At 37.8% G+C, this 17,653-nt stretch overlaps 1 protein-coding gene and 1 pseudogene across 2 annotated transcripts in view; both read right to left on the bottom strand.

Moving 5' to 3' along the window:
- The window catches only part of ADGB (androglobin), a gene marked incomplete at its 5' end in the record, with an annotated part of 132,711 nt that overhangs the window by 9,368 nt on the left and 105,690 nt on the right, over positions 1–17,653 (bottom strand). The window contains 3 exons of the mRNA XM_081250501.1: positions 5,143–5,245; positions 5,983–6,159; positions 10,630–10,802. Coding sequence (XP_081106627.1) covers positions 5,143–5,245; positions 5,983–6,159; positions 10,630–10,802 — 453 coding nt within the window. The remainder of the gene's footprint in view (positions 1–5,142; positions 5,246–5,982; positions 6,160–10,629; positions 10,803–17,653) is intronic.
- On the bottom strand, positions 8,098–9,771 carry LOC308626248 (calcium-independent phospholipase A2-gamma-like; annotated as a pseudogene). Its single transcript has 2 exons — positions 8,825–9,771; positions 8,098–8,637 (listed from the first exon to the last, which is right to left on the bottom strand). The product of its transcript is annotated as a calcium-independent phospholipase A2-gamma-like (transcript).

Raw genomic sequence — 17,653 nt, 5'->3', positions numbered from 1 at the left:
TTGGGTTTGTTATTGTATGTCTTTTCCTTCTCTTGGTTTTCTTGCCTAGAGAAGTTCCTTTAGCATTTGTTGTAAAGCTGGTTTGGTGTTGCTGAGCTCTCTCAGCTTTTGCTTGTCTGTAAAGGTTTTCATTTCTCCATCAAATCTGAATGAGATCCTTGCTGGGTAGAGTAATCTTGGTTGCAGGTTTTTCTCCTTCATCACTTTAATTATGTCCTGCCACTCCCTTCTGGCTTGTAGAGTTTCTGCTGAGAGATCAGCTGTTATCTTGATGGGGATTCCCTTGTGTGTTATTTGTTGTTTTTCTCTTGCTGCTTTTAATATGATTTCTTTGTGTTTAATTTTTGACAGTTCGATTAATATGTGTCTTGGCATATTTCTCCTTGGATTTATTCTGTATGGGACTCTCTGTTCCTCCTGGACTTGATTAACTATTTCCTCTCCCATGTTAGGGAAGTTTTCAACTATAATCTCTTCAAATATTTTCTCAGTCCCTTTCTTTTTCTCTTCTTCTTCTGGAACCCCTATAATTCAAATGTTGGTGCATTTAATGTTGTCCCAGAGGTCTCTGAGACTGTCCTCTGTTCTTTTCATTCTTTTTTCTTTATTCTGCTCTGCAGCAGTTATTACCACTATTTTATCTTCCACGTCACTTATCCGTTCTTCTGCCTCAGTTATTCTGCTATTGATCCCATCTAGAGTATTTTTCATTTCATTTATTGTGTTTCTAATGATTGTTTGATTCATCTTTAGTTCTTCTAGGTCCTTGTTAACTGTGTCTTGCACTTTGCCTATTCTATTTCCAAGATTTTGGATCATCTTTACCATCATTATTCTGAATTCTTTTTCAGGTAGACTGCCTATTTCCTCTTTATTTGTTAGGTCTGGCAGGTTTTTATCTTGCTCCTTCACCTGCTGTGTGTTTTTCTGTCTTCTCATTTTGCTTATCTTACTGTGTTTGGGGTCTCCGTTTTGCAGGCTACAGGTTTGTAGTTCTCGTTGTTTTTGGTGACTGTCTCCAGTGGCTAAGGTTGTTTCAGTGGGTTGTGTAGGCTTCCTGTTGGGGGGGACTGGTGCCTCTGTTCTGGTGGATGAGGCTGGATCTTGTCTTTCTGGTGGACATGTCCACGTTTGGTGGTGTGTTTTGGGGTGTCTGTGGCCTTATTATGTTTTAAAGCAGCCTCTCTGCTAATGGGTAGGTTGTGTTCCTCTCTTGCTAGTTGCTTGGCATAGGGTGTCCAGCACTGTAGCTTGCTGATCATTGAGTGAAGCTGGGTGCTGGTGTTGAGATGGAGATCTCTGGGAGATTTTCACCATTTGCTATTATGTGGAGCTGGGAGGTCTCTTGTGGACCAGTGTCCTGAAGTTGGCTCTCCCACCTCAGAGGCATAGCACTGACTCCTGGCTGCAGCACCAAGAGCCTTTCATCCACCCGGTTCACAGTAAAAGGTAGAAATAGTATAAAGGAAGAATTAGTAGAAGTAGAAAGAAAGAAAGAAAGAAAAGAAAGAAAGGGAGGGAGGAAGGAGGGATGGTAGGAAAAAGAGAAAGAGAGAAGATAAAGTAAAATATAATAAAGTATGATAAAATATAATAGCATTATTAAAATTAAAAAAAATAGTTATTAAAGAAAAATTAAAAAAAAAGACGGATAGAACCCTGGGACAAATGGTGGAAGCAAAGCTATACAGACAAAATCTCACACAGAAGCATACACATACACATTCACAAAAGGAGAAAAAGGGGAAAAAATCATAAATCTTGCTCTCAAAGTCCACCTCCTCAGTTTGGGATAATTCGTTGTAAAAAGAGGAAAAGGGGAAAAAATCTTAAATCTTGTTTTCAAAGTCCACCTCCTCAATTTGGGATGATTCGTTGTCTATTCAGGTATTCCACAGATGCAGGGTACATCAAGTTGATTGTGGTGCTTTAATCCACTGCTTCTGAGGCTGCTGGGAGAGATTTCCCTTTCTCTTCTTTGTTCGCACAGCTCCCGGGTCTCAGCTTTGGATTTGGCCCCCGCTCTGCATGTAGGTTGCATGAGGGAGTCTGTTCTTCACTCAGACAGGACAGGGTTAAAGGAGCAGCTGCTTTGGGGTCTCTGGCTCACTCAGGCTGTGGGGAGGGAGGGGTACGGAGTGCGGGGCGAGCCTGCAGCGGCAGAGGCCGGCGTGACGTTGCACCAGCCCGAGGTGCGCCGTGCGCTCTCCCGAGGAAGCCATTCCTGGATCCTGGACCCCAGCAGTGATGGGCTGCACAGGCTCCCCAGAGCGGGGGCGTGGACAGTGACCTGCGCTTGCACACAGGCCTCTTGGCGGCGGCAGCAGCAGCCCCAGTGTCCCACGCCCGTCTCTGTGGTCCACGCTTTTTGCCACAGCTCGCGCCCGTCTCTGGAGCTCCCTTAAGAAGCGCTCTTAATCCCCTCTCCTCACGCATCAGGAAACAAAGAGGGAAGAAAAAGTCTCTTGTCTCTTCGGCAGCTCTAGACTTTTCCCTGGACTCCCTCCAGGCTAACCGTGGTGCACTAACCTCTTCAGGCTGTGTTCACGCCGCCAACCCGTCCTCTCCCCGCGCTCTGACTGAAACCTGAGCCTCAGCTCCCAGCCCCGCCCGCCCCAGCGGCTGAGCAGACAAGCCTCTTGGGCTGATGAGTGCCGGTCGGCACTGATCCTCTGTGCGGGAATCTCTCCGCTTTGCCCTCCGCACCCCTGTGGCTGCGCTCTCCTCCGCTACTCCGAAGCTTCCCCCCTCCGCCACCTGCAGTCTCCGCCCACGAAGGGGCTCCTAGTGTGTGGAAACCTTTCCTCCTTCATGGCTCCCTCCCACTGGTGCAGGTCCTGTCCCTATCCTTTTGTCTCTGTTTATTCTTGTTTCTTTTGCCCTACCCAGGTACGTGGGGTGTTTCTTGCCTTTTGGGAGGTCTGAGGTCTTCTGTCAGCGTTCAGTAGGTGTTCTGTAGGAGTTGTTCTACGTGTAGATGAATTTCTGATGTATCTGTGGGGAGGAAGGTGATCTCCACGTCTTACTCTTCCGCCATCTTCTGTACCCCCTTTTGTTTTTATTTTTAATAAATATTTTTTCATTTAGTTGTACACCCTCAGAATTTTGAAATGTTTCTTAATCTTTTCCCGTTTATCATTGCTTTTGGGGAGAGGCTATGTCAAGTCTTCACTCTGCCATGCAAAAATCCCGCCCTCCTACTGGCTCTTTAATCTTGCTTTTCACGTGTGGTTGGAATAGTCTCCAGGAATATTGTAAAGTGTTTAATTTATAACAACTTGTTCGAAGGGATTATTCATAGAAATATCATCTAATATAAAACTTAAAAAACGTAAAAAACAGTAACATCAAATTTTTCAAAGCTATTTTTTCCAAAATAACATGCTTTTATAGGCATGATACCCATGAAAAATAAAGAATATAGTAGTACAGACCTGAACTCTGCTCCATTATTGAAACATAAATTCAGTCATGTTTTTCACTTTATCACATTAAATAAAACATTCCTGAAATATTGCATCTTATATACAATATGACTCTTCTAGAAACCAGTGGTTAATAACTTTTCTTTTTTCATCATGGTTGCTCTGTGATCTTAGATTTCTAAAGTTCATTTGTTTTTCTTATGAACCTGTCTACTTTTGTTGCATATATTTTTGGCATTTCAAACTTGAATTGTTTCTGTAAGACACCAACTCCGCTGACTCTGACTGGAAAGAAAATGTTTTTGATTAATTGGATGTTTGTGTTCTCTTGCATCCTGCCAAGTAATATGTATTTAAACAGGAGGGTGTAAAAGGGGAAGAGAAGGTTAATCTTCATTTTCACTTATAAAACTGTTGTATCAGAATAGGGTGTGAGTGTAGTATGATCTTGGACCTCTAGAACAGTGCAACTCCAAGTGTGTGCCCATGCGTGCACATGTGTGTGTGTGCGTGTGTCGTCCATCTGCAACCTGGTACTCTGTGGGATAAGCTCTGAAAGTGAGAGTATGCATTTAGAGATATTTTTACAGCAATTGGTCATCACTGGGTCATTTTATTATATTTTATAAAAGTTTCAGTTTGCAACAGAATTGGCAGAAAACTTCTTTCATCGTAGATTGTAAGAAAATAGCTGTTTAAAAGAAATGGTGAAGAATGGTTTGACTGATTGTGAAGCCTGGGGAAAAGATTGGGACTAAAGACAAAGATCACCTCCAACCTTTGGAAGAGGCACTTTTTAGATGTATGGCGTAGGAAGAATAAGGTGACCATCTGAGCTTTGGTCTCTAAATCTACAAAATGGAAATAGTAAGGTCTACCTCATAGTTGCTGTAGGTTAAAATGAGATAATAAACATAAAGCACTTTGAGCAGTGCCCATCCCAGAATAACAGGATTCGGGTGATATTTATTTTTTATCCTCTTCACATGAAATGTTAAGGGACCGTACTTTACCACAATTATTGAGTTATACTCCTGAAGATGTAAAAGTGGAAAAGCACGATTTGGGATGTGAATGTCTTCAGCCTCCCTGGACAGCTCAGCATGGTGATAGATGGAGGTATAGCCAAGTGTTTGTGGGAAGAGCCCTGGGGTGATGGAGAGCTCTGTCTGCATGCTGCCTCTGTCCCTGGGTAGCTTGTGAATTTAGCAAATTACTCTGGGCCTGGGTCCTTACTGGCAAGTTGGAAATAATATTTATATCAGTGGGTTGATGTGAGTATTGGATGAAATAATTAGTATTTTATAGCTCCAGGCCCATGGCAAATTGTTCACTGAAAGTAGTTAGCTTTCTTACTTTGATTCTTATTGCTATTGTTTATTGCTATTGTGATTAGAAAGGTGCCAGATTTATAGTTGTGAGCCTGCCTTCAAGTTCACATACTGCTACCTTCTAGTGAGGTGGCACCCTTATTTCTGGTTTCATCTTTTCTTAAATGGCGAAGATCATATCTACTTGGGGACAAAGTGAACACCTGCTTGGTAAAAAGAAAATGCTTCAGAATCTGTTTTCTTACAGAACTGTCTATAACTTTAAAATCCTATAATGAAATAGATTCTGAAATTTTTCTTTTTACCAAGCATGACTTGCTGACTAGCTTTGAAGAAGTGCAAGTAACAGCTCCGTGCTTGGGGCAGCTGGGGCAGGGTTCACTGACCTTCTTCACCTTCTTTGGTTTGGCTTTCAGACATAGGCACGCACTCAGCATCAGGTGTTTTCTTAATGAACCGGCTGAGATAATGGAGACGTGCCTGGGCAGCCTAAAGGACAGACATTATCAACACACATTACAGGCAACACCATTTCAACAGTACTCAAAAGACGTGGGAAAATGTGAATGAATACGGCAGCCTGAACCAGACCAGCTCTTAGGAATTACCAAAGAAAAACTCCAATTCTGCACCATCCATGATCTTGACAGTGATTTGTGAGAACTAATGAAGAAGAAGTCCTAAAACTCATACGCTGTGCATGCTAGCTTAGATCCAGGCGCTCCTGAACCTTTTTCATCTGCCTCGATAACCCTGAGTTGGGGACATGAAGCACATATAAATAATAATGTTTCACTATGACAATGATTCTTATCTAAAATATAGAGAGGAGGAATCATGAGGTATGTGTATTCCACAAGGGCAGCACATGATTTTTCTCTATCTAAGTACATGAAAGCACATATTAAACATTTTAATGCTTTCTAAGTTGGGAGTGTTAAGGACGGAGAGTGTTAATCCCAGATGATGTGAAAGAACAAGGCTACCTACAGTTTGGGCCGTAAGTGGCACCATTATGTGCTTCGCTTTTGGAAGTCATCTGGGTATCTGGATAATAACATTTCACAATGTGTTCAAATGTGGTCTTAATATTTAGTTAGTTGATGCCTGACAAAATTCCAGATATTTCCTAAAGGAAAGACTATGCTGTTTCACCAATATGGCTCTTCCTTCAGACCACGCCCAGGAATGAAAGGTAAAAGGACAACTTTTCAAACTCAGGTAACCTTGATCGATCTTCCTGGCTCAGTCATCTCCCAGGCCTGCTTCATGGCTCGGATTTCATCTGCTCGTTCTGTATCTTTTTTCACTTCAAAAAAGTCTGCTTCATTGTATTCAGTGACCAACCTCAAAATCCAGTAGGGTTTATTTGGGTCTTCTTGTTGAGGGTGAGCAGTGGATATCTGGCAAAGTAAAGTAAAAACCTTGGGGTCAGATGCTTTCCTCCTTTCAAAAGTATCTAGATTTTACCCTATGACCCATAAATTTCACTTAAGTACTTAAGCCAAGAGAAATGAAAACATATATTCACAAAAAGACTTGGAAAAGAATATTTAGTATAGCCTCATTCATATTAGCCTAAAAAGGGGAAACAATATACATATCTGTCAACTGATGAATGGATAAATAAATTGTAGTATGTTCATACATGGACTACTACTTAACATTAAAAAGTAATAAACTATTAATGCATACCACAGTGTGGTTGAATTCCACAGACAGACATTATACAGAAATAAAGAAGTTGAGCACAAAAGAGTACTTCTCGTATGATTCATTTGTATGAAATTCCAGAACAGGCAAAACTTGCTTGGGGGAGAGGTATGGGGATGACAGAATCCACTGCAAAGAAGTTTAAGGGAATTTCTAAGCTCATGGAAATGGTCTATAATCTAAACCTTGACAGAGATGTGGGTTACATGGTGAATCCACTTGTCAAAACTCACTGAATTGTACATTTAAGATTGTTGCATATCACTCTATGCAAATTTCACCTAAAAACTGTAAATAAAAATAATTCTAAATTGCACTTAGCCTCACTCATACCATCTCTTTACAAGAATGAGAGCAGGAATAGTTGATCATTTCCAAGGCTGGATATACTTGATATATATTCATTAGGAAAGTTAACATTTTGCTGTCTTATTGGATCACTTTCACAGACCTTAGGCTGGGAGCATATTGACATAGGACTTGAAAATGTCTAGATAAATGAGGCTCATTGGTAGCAATCTGGTAAGGAGACGAGCTTGAGTCTGATGAGGTTACTAGCACTTTACATAAGACTGAGACAAGGTCAATAATCCATATTACATAATGCAGATGGGGAAGTGGAGATTGGGGGGCCACTGAATAAAGTTTTCATGTGTAGTTTGATTTTAAGGTTATCAAAAAGACCTCCTAGCTTTCTGCAATATTCCCTTAATATTCTGATGAAAATTTAAATCTCACAATTGGATATTCTTGTACTTCTTCCTTCTAAAACACAGTACATAAGCTTTTACCATCTTTTATATTGCTTGATAAGTGAGTTTTTCAGAAACTTCTCTGGGATCAAGTTTTGATTAGGGAAGGGAACACTATGAAGGACTAAGGGAAGGCCACATGTCTATAAGAATTTATGGATTGAATTTAGCTTATTTGCTTTAAACTTGAATAGTTTTGTTGTTGTTAATGATAGGACTATTTTCTCAGAAAATTCAAACAATTGATTTTATAAACTGGAGCTACATCTAGAAAAGTTAACACACAGCATTATCTTGAAGCTTCAAGAGGAAAAAAGTGGTTGACTGGAACTTCACCTATGTTTTTGAACAAAACAATGTTGAAAGAAACACATTTTGAATAGAAAATTTTATCTGGCTCTTTCGTATTTTAAATGTAATTGTAATTTGACAGAGAGTGTTCCATTTGTCTGCATTTGTTTAGATGATATTACACTAAAAGGCAGTATTTGGATTGTAGAATGTAGCTAGTGAGAACATAAGTAATATAAATTTAAGAAGAAATTAGCTTTTCCATATGAAATAAAATAAAGGATCAAATAAATTCAACATGATTCTGGTGACTAAAGCAAAACTACAAAGTATATTATTATAGTTTTTGGTTTCCTGTTTGGCCCATATGCTAAATTTTTAAACATCAAACAATATAATACTAATAGCTACTAAAACCAACTAGCACAATAGTAAGGTTCCTAAAGCTTAGTTCATTTTTAATGTCATAAAAACCCAATTCCCATGTGAATTCTGTAACCAAACATACCTTTTGTGCTTCACAAGATATTCTAAACATTGTCTTTTTCAGGATTCCCTAGAATTCATGAGTATTTGAAAGTTAACTCAAACTGAATCCCACAATTCCTTACTAAATTTGGTGGATCTTCTGAACAGGCTTTCATTTTGGAGAATATGCATACATTCTTTAAAATTTTGAAAAGAACAGAGGCTTTCACACATGTCAGTTTTTAGTTTCATCCAATCATTAGTTTTCTGAAGAACTTTTTTCTTGACAATATTTTTGCAAGTTTTTAATTTTTTTTCTTCACTTCTTTCTATGTACTTCAACTCTTTTACCTGCAGCTTATCCAGCTTTTCATTTCAACTTTCATCTAGAGGTAAAGTTTTTACACATGACAAGATTGAATCTAAAAATACGTGTCAGAAAGTAATATAATAGATCATCAAGTATTATATGGGTTCCTTCTCTATCTGTAGCACTGTTGAAACTTTAGACAGTTCAAGCTTGTGTATGTCACCGTGTTTCTCACATCACTCTCATGATGTCCAATGTCCTAGGCACTCTAATGGTATGTCTGGCCAAAGACGTTTACACTCATGCATTGCTAATGCTCAGGGGTTATTCGGAAGCAAATCTCCATTGTGATGAAGATCATTTTCCAAATGCACACTTTGCACAGTAGCCTGGAGCAGCAGATATGGCTCTAGTGGCCTTCCACATCTTATACTGACAGCCTCCCAACTGGTAAGAGTTGATTCCAGGAAAATGACCATAGTTTCAGAAAACAAAAGTTGTTGGCACTTTCCCTCTGTTTACCATGGTAATTACTGCAGCTACCTTAGGGCTTCTGGGATTTCTTGCTGTTTCTATCATTGGTATGTATCCCATTCTATCCTTAAGAATATTTCCCCAAGTTTGACTGTTGTAAAATGCAGGGCTCCAACTCATTTGGACTGTTCCAACAATGACATTTTGTGAAAACACGTCGCATCCTAATTTTCGATAAAGTTCCTCACATTCATCCAAGGGCATATGAAACAGCCCCAACATGAAAGCTAATATGGCACCTGTACTTCCACCACAAATGCAGTCAGAGAACTGGTGAACTGGCTTCTGAGTGAGTTCACCTGATCTCCGCAATGTCTAAAGAGCAACCACACCCCTTGTTCTTCCATCATCACTTGTGCAAATTAGGATTCCTCTTTCTTTCACTGGATTCATGCAGCCAAATTAAGGCCAGAATTTCTCTAACTGCAGCCTGAAGAATGCCATCCTTAACTTGTCTCAGTCATAATAAATATGGAATAATTCTTTCCTTGGCAGCCACTCCTTTTCCCTCAGGAAATTCTTGAAGATGAAAAGTCAGTTGTTCAACCCTATTAATGCAGAGCTTTGGCTCAGTTGTTCTTAATGCTTGAATAAATGCCCAGGTTCTGTCATCAATACTCACCCTGGCAACCTTGTCTTGTTGAAGAGATAAACACCTTTTCTTCTGTCCATTTTTGTCTTTGCTAATAGTCTGCTCAGTTTTTAACTGCCTCTTCCTGTTCTTTGGACTGAATCATACTTTAATTTGGGAATGTATCCACCAATTTAACCACCTACACTAAAGTTTGTACACCTTCAGTGGGATGAGAAAGAGAGTTAGCTGTACTTTGTTTAGTAGAAACTAGAAGAACCTCATTTGTCCTCTTCTTCCTTCCTCTGACCTGTATCTGGTACAGCTTGTATTCTTTTGTCTGGACTATTGCAGTGCTTTCTGATGGTTTTCCCATCTCTAATATTTTCCCCTTTAATTTAATACCCTTAAAAGTCACCAAGGTATCTGAAATGTAAATCTGATCATGTCAGTACACTTCTTAAAGTCCCACCTCCCAGCCCTGTGTAGCCTAAGCTGTGATCACAAATGATAGGAAGGTTTCGTCCTCACAGGTAATTTGAGTTCAGTGTTTTTAAATAACTTGAATTTCAGTATCTTTGACTCTGCTTGCACTCCTTAAACTTGCCACCCACATACTCTTCCTTACCCTTAATCATTGGGATTACCTACCTGGTCCTGAAAAAATTTGGAATCAGGACCCCTGGCTTGTAGATAGAGTCCCAGCTTTCTAACCAGGCTTTCTAAAAGGCTCCCCTCCACCTGACCCTTACTTACCCATCCAGCCTCATACCCCGTACCTTAGTGGCTCAAAAACCAAATTGTGTTGGATTTTTGCCTCTTAATGTCTTTGCTCACTGATTCAGTTCAGGACTCTTCTAGGCAGAGGCTGAAATAGGTACCTATCCTTACTACCCTGTTCATACCATATCTAACATTACAACTCTCTCTTTACCTTCAGTCTCCTCCATTAGCCTGTGAGTTCCTTGAAGGTAGGGACTGTATAGTATTAATATTAGAAACCCAAGTCCCCAAAACAGTGTCTTACATATTAAAAGCTCAATTAGTTCTTTTTGACACTAAACTAAGGAAGACTGCTTACAGAAGGTGCCCAAGGAATGTCTTTAAGGTATCTAGATGATTGCTGGAAACAGGGAGATGGAATTTTTCAGGTTTTCCTCAAGAGATATGGGAAAATAGGGACCCAATGAACCTAAATTTATTAAATGACTCCAATAAAAAAAATCACACCCACCTGAGGCTCAAAGCGAGGTGCTTGTTTTTCTTTGGCTATCTTTTCTTTCTCAGAAGACTTTTCTTTGCCTTTCCTTGCTGTTTTGGAAGTTCCTAAAGATTTTTGTCCCTCACTAATAGTGTGGGAATCTGGACTTCCTAAGGTAAGTAATTCCTCATGTTTCTCTCCGTGTGCTAGAAAAACAAAAAAAGGAAACCAGTGAGTCATGATATAATAATAAAATCATGTCATGTAGGAAAAAGGGAAGAAGTCGGAAAAATGGTTAGTTTAAGGCATTTGGATTTTTTTTTTCTGTTTTTAAACAAGCAGGTAAGCAAACAAGCAGACAGTCCTTTTACAGAGATCCGTGTGACTCCCTTTTATACAATTGAGAAATAATTCACATACTATAAACTTCCCATTGAAATGTATAAATCATGGTTTTGGTTTATTCATAAGGTTATATAATGATCATTACTATCTAATTTTTTTCTGATCTGGATGCTCTCAGTTCATTTTCTTGCCTAATTGCCTTGGCTAGTATCTCCAGTACAATATTGAATTGATTTATCTCTGCTTTAATATTTATTATTCCCTTCCTCCTGCCTACTTTGGGTTTACTTATTTTCTTTCTTTTCCAGTTTTCTAGTTTTTTAAGGTAGAATATTGTTATTGATTTGAGATCTTTGTTCATTTTAAATGTAAGCATTTATAGCTATAAGTTTCCTTCTTAGTACTGCTTTCATTGCACCTCATAAGTTTTGGTATGTTGTTAATTGGTTTTCATTCATCTCTAAGTATTTTTAAATTTCCCTTATGGTGCATTTTATTTCTTCATGTGGATACAAGTTACTGCATAGTGTCCTTTGATTTCAGCCTGAATGATTTCCTTCAGTATTTCTCATAGGGCAAGTTGTCGGTGACAAATTTTTTCAGTTTTTGTTTTGCTGGGAATGAGGCTTTGAAAGAGATTCAGTTTCATTTTCCTGTACCAGGAATACAGGCTGTTAGTTTTCAAGGTTACTGCTGAGCTGGAGACCAGGGGATGGGACTGGGGCAAGTAAAAATGTCATAAAGCTTACTGTTCTTAAAGAGATATGGCTGTTTTTCTTGAATAAAGCCTTTGTTAATTTCCAGAATTCTGAAAAGTTGATTCTGATCATCCCTGCCAGTTTTTTCATTGTTTTTAGGGAGGAGTAAATTTTTGGAGTACTTTTTCCTGCTATTTCCATTGATGTCCTCCTGGATTTCTTTTCTTATTTGAAGCTTCTGAGTTATCTCTGCATGCTGTTTGTCTGGGGCAGAGTCCTGAGAGAATGGAGAACTCACATAGGCCAGGTCTCTCAAAGCTGCCTGGAGACCTTGTCATAAGAGCATGAAATATCAAAAAGCTCTTTGGAGTACGTGAGATTCCATACTAAACAGCTCAGCTCTTGAGTGTGATGAGTAGGCAAAGAAAAAAGTGGACTGATTTAACTTGTGAGCAGAAAAGTGAAAATAACGAGACCACAGAATGAAAATAAGATTACTTAAATGAGCGTAAGAATGAGGCACAAGGGTAGAAATGATGAGCCATAGAAACTGAATCAAGAGAAAAAGAAAGAAGAAAAGAAGACAAAGATTTTTATAGGAAGCCACACAGTAAAATCACCTTTTATCAGAAACCCAGGATAGAATGTAGAGAAGTTGCAAAGGACATATTTTCTCTTTGGTTCTTTGATATCCTTTGTTAACCAAAAACTATGAGGTTGAAGAAACACTATTTGCACAGAAATGGAAGCCCATGTATTTCAGCAGCGCTTCCTTGCAGAGGCTCCTCATGCTGTCTCTGCTATATAGAGATGGTGCAGTACCAGCTTTTCATCTTTAGACCAATATGAGGTAACTGGGCTTTGACCAGTCTCAGTGACCACAGCTACCACCACACTTAAATCCAGGTCCCAGAGATCTCAATGCCAGCAAAATCAGGAGTTAACTACATTTTAGAGATCTATCTGTGGCCAGTGCTACATAACAGTACCTCATAAAAACTGGAGTAGAATAATTCATTCTTTTTATCTTGTGCAGCCAGACAACTCTGTTACCAGTTATTGCTATGCTTACTGTAAAGCAGCAATTCACAAATTTGATGAATGTATGAGTCACCTAGGGAGTCTGGAAAAAGTAGGTCTTGAAGCCCAAACCCCAGAAAGTCCAACCCCTTAGAGTTTGATATTGGGGCCCAGGAATGTACAGCTTTAAAAACTATCTCAGGTGGTTCTGATTCATACTTTGAGAAACACTGCTTTAAGAAATGTGTACAGTTTTCCCTTTCCTTGGAAGCAAATGTTGCAAGGGGATGGGCGGAAGGGAAGAATACCAGTGAGTTAGAGTTCAGTGAAGCTGAAGGTTCCTTTACAAGAGTGGTTTTCACACTTTAGCCTGTGTCAGAACCACCTGAAGGGCTTGTTAAGAAACAGATTTCTGGACCCCACCCCCCAAAGTTTCTGATTTGGAAGGTATGAGGTGGAGCCCCAAATTTGCTTTCTAACAAGTACCCAGGTAGTTCTGAGGCTGCTGGTCCAAGGACTGCACTTAGAGAAACACAGGTTTACATTTAGGAGGGTATAATTACCTTTTCCCAATATGAAGGATTTCGCTTTATGTTCTATTAATTTTTTCTAACAAATACCCAAGTATTTGGAGAGCAAATGATATTTGTTGAATCCCTACGATGTTTCTTTCTCTTTTAATTCTCAAAGAATCCCAGCAGGGTAGGTTCAGAGACTTTATGTAATTTACTCAGACTCTCCCAACTGATAAGTTGAATCAGCATTCAAATAACAGTTCAAAGGACATGTCAGTCCCTTTCAAAATCGGAGTCTTGTAAGTCACCCCATCAGCAAAGTAAAACAGTAATTGCGAAGAATGCAGTTGGATTCTTGAAACCACTTGGTGCCAGTTATCGGCTGCTTTCAAAGTGGGGACAGAGCATCCTGCACAACCGCAAGTGGACTGTAAGCACCATGATTTTACAAGAGGGCAACTTGCCTTTCTGCCAACAATCCCAGCCTGCTGAAAAGTGTTGTGCTAGGGAAAATCCTTTGGTCAAATAATCCAGTGACTTAGAAGTGAATCCTGGATCAGCCACTGTAGGTTAACTTTGGCAGGTTTATTGTATTCATAAAGCTTGAAACCTAAGACTGTGCCACAGGCTTTAAAAAATAGTCAATAAAAAACATTTAAAATAGGATCTTACCTAGTATCATACACCCCAGGTTTTTAAGATGTTAACAAATGTCAGATGAAATGGAATCTCAAGCTGCTCCATTAGGTATTTCTGGTTCTTTCTTTCTCTCACTACCCATAATTCTTAGTGTTTGAGTCATACATTTAGGCACATTTGATTCCACTCAAATTAACATATTCTAATATTCAGGTTTACATATGTGAACATTTACTACAGTGTGAGGCACACAGCAGGTGCATACCATCCTCTTTCTTTACATTATTAATATATAGAATAAAATAATTTCCATATTATTTAATGGCTTACAATATGGTAACCTTTTCTCCCAGGAATTACAAGCTCAACAAAGGTGAGAATATCATTACATACTTCATTTTAAATTCCTAATTTCACCTAGTATAGGGCTGAACTCATAGTACGTATTCATTATCAGATTGCCTCAGTATAATATGTAAAGCTTTATAGGGAATCTTTATGTGTTAGGAGCATATATGTCAGTAAGATGCAAGAATAAATATCCTAGTAGGTCAAAATTGTGAAAAATGTGACCCTGCTTTTCATATTCATGTAATTAGAAGAATTACAGAAATGTAATTTTGATTTTATGATTAAAATTCAGTGCTTAGATTTATATATCCAGAAACTAAATCTGGTTGTGATTTGAACATTAATATAATTTCTCAACTAGAAAACTTGTTTAGAACAAAGTATACATTTACCAAGTACAATCACATGGTAAATATAAACAGAAACACCATGTATATATGAATATATAAATATATATAGTATCTACAATGCTTGGTTTCTTCAAATACTTTGAACTGGATACACCATGCATGTATTGTGCCTAAGAAAAAGCAATAATATAATATTTATGAGAGTTCAGGAAATAATGTTATAATCCTGCTAATAAAATTAGCAGTGGGACTTGAAACCAAATACTTGAGAGTGATAAAGTTTACATTTAATGCGAATAGATTAGAACTTCAAACATGCAGGCCAGCAATATAAACAAAAGGACTTCAAAATAACAAGACCGCTAATTATGTATAAAGGCAGATGATATCACTAAGTATTACCTGCTCAAGATTCTCCATTTTCTATTTTCTTAAGTGAAAGTAAGCAATTTTTACTAAAACTTAAGTATTGAAATATACTAAAGGTGGCACTGTTGCTTCATGTTAACCAGAGGCCAAACTTCCTAAAATTTTATAATAGAAATATCCTAGGTTGTACATAGCCATGTTTCAGGCCTTGTATTTTATCATGAGTTATAAGATGTAAAATTTTGAAAAAAAATAAATTATATATTTTTAAAAAATTATATATTTTATTTCTCATATAAATTAAACATTGAGTTTAAATCAGTAAATAGGGCAACATTTCCAATTAATTTACATAAAATTTTAAATTGGGTCACCAATGTACAAATGAAAAAAACACTTGACCAATTTATGTTTGATATATTTATAATTGAAAAGCAAGCTAAGTGAATAATTTTAAGACATTAATAACTTAATTTCTCTAAAATATATCACACTGTTAAGGTTAAAGTTTGTAGGTTATGAGTTGTAAATATAATTGACAAGTGGAAGTGGGCATATTGATGTTTTAATTTAGACAAATTGGCTAACTAAAAAAACACATTTATAAACATGAAATTAGAGAATGATTATTCTGAATTCAAAAGCCACTTAACTTTCAAAAAGATTGAAACATATTCTTTCAAATAGATAATTTTCCTGGTTCATTTTAATTACAATTCAATTCTGAATTTCTTTGCTACTTTCAGCAAAAAATGTATTAGGTGACACAAGGTGTCATTTAATTTTAGCAGCTGATCATTCACACATAAATTTGTCAAATGTGATGTCAAAAAAGAAGACATATTCCTAAAGACTTATTTTCTAGTTGGAATACATAATAATGATAAAGCCATTTATTGAAGTGATACTAGGTTCTAGGAACTTTATATATATTATCTTGAATCTTCCAAACAACTTTGAAATAGAGGAGTTATTATATAATATAGGAGTTATTCTAATTTTGCCGGTGATAACCCAGTTTCAGGTAGTGGAATGTACAGTAGTTTAGCCACTCTACTGTATTTCTCCATTTCATGTTAACTTCCTTTTAAAAACTTAATTCATATTTTAATTTTGTACCATAATCAAGATCTACATTTTACATTATTCTAGTTCATAAATTATACTACCGTGTTCAGTTACTGAAAATCCACCTGTGTCGGACAATTTGAACTTGAGAAACGTACATTACATTCCCAGGACTTATTTATCATGTAACTGGAAGTTTGTGCCTTTTGAGCACTTTTACTCATTTTCTCTGTCCCCCAGCCACCTCTCTGGCAGCCACCAATCTGTTCAGTGTTTCTATGAGTTCCATTATTTCAGATTCCACATGTAAGTGAGATCATACAGCATTTGTCTTCTCTGTCTGACTTATTTTCTCTTATCATAATGTCCTCAAGCTTCATTCATGTTGTTGCAAAAGACAGGTTTTTCTTCTTTTTATGGCTGAATAATATTCCATTGTGCATATTTACCACAATTTCTTTACCCATTCATCAATCAATGGACACTTAGGATATTTGCATGTCTTCGCTATTGTAAATAATGCTGCAATGAACATGTAGGTGCAGATATCTCTTGGAGATAATGTTTTCATTTCCTTAGGATATATGCCCAGAAGTGGATTTGCTAGATCATGTGGCAGTTATATTTTTAATTTTTTGAGGAAACTTCATCCTCCATCCATAATGGCTGCACCAATATACATTTCTACTAACAGTGTACAAAGTGTCCCCCATTCTCCATATTCTCGCCAGTACGTGCTACCTCTTATCTTTATGATAATAGCCATCCTAACAAATGTGAGGTAAAATCTCATTGTGGTTCTGAATTATATTTCCCTAATGATTAGTGATGTTGAGCATCTTTTTGTGTGTCTGTTGGCCATCCGTATATATTCCTTGGAAAAATTTCTATTCAGGTCCTCTGCCCATTTTTTAATTGGATTGTTTCTTTTTTTGACATTGAGTTGTATGAATTCTTCATATATATATTGGATATTAACCTTTTATCAGATATATGGTTTGCAAATATTTTCTCCCATTCCATAACTTGCCTTTAATTTTATTGATGGTTTCCTTTGCTGTGCAGAAGCTTTTTAGTTTGATGTAGTCCTACTTGTTTATTTTTGCTTTCGTTGCTCATACTTTCAGTATCAATACCAAAAAATCATTGTTAAGACTGATGTCAAGGATTTTATCCCCTATGTTTTCTTCTAGTTTGTAGTTATATACAAATTTTAGGATTTTACTTTTTCTGTGAAAAATGCCACTGTAATTTTGATAGAGACGGCATTGAATGTACACATGGCTGTGGGTAGTACAAACATTAAAAAAATATATTGGATTAGAAGCCAGACCTTCAGGCAGTAGCTTTTAAAGTAGGCAAATAGACCTTTCAGGGAAAGACTGGGAGATGGGCAGTTCTGTCTGCTGTCTCTGCACTGAGCCCTGGAGGCCAGAGCATCCTTGGAAGCCTACTAAGAACTATTTGCTATAGTCTTATGGGTCTTGTGGACAAAACCCATTGGCCTTTAGAGCTAGGTGTTTTGGGTGCCAGTCACTCACGTGGAAATTTTAATAGCTGGGGCACTACACGTTCAGTCCAAACCCTTTGCTTTGGGTGTTGTGAGTTCCCTTCCAATTGTATGTCACTGTGCTGGGTGTGGGGATTAATGGTGAGAGTATATCTCAAACTTTATGATACATTTTGGTGTGAGTTTTTCCAT

The sequence above is a fragment of the Mesoplodon bidens genome, assembly GCF_964165515.1.
Source record: "Mesoplodon bidens genome assembly, chromosome: 12".
NCBI lineage: Eukaryota > Metazoa > Chordata > Mammalia > Artiodactyla > Ziphiidae > Mesoplodon > Mesoplodon bidens.
This window is presented reverse-complemented; position numbering and strand designations above follow the sequence as displayed.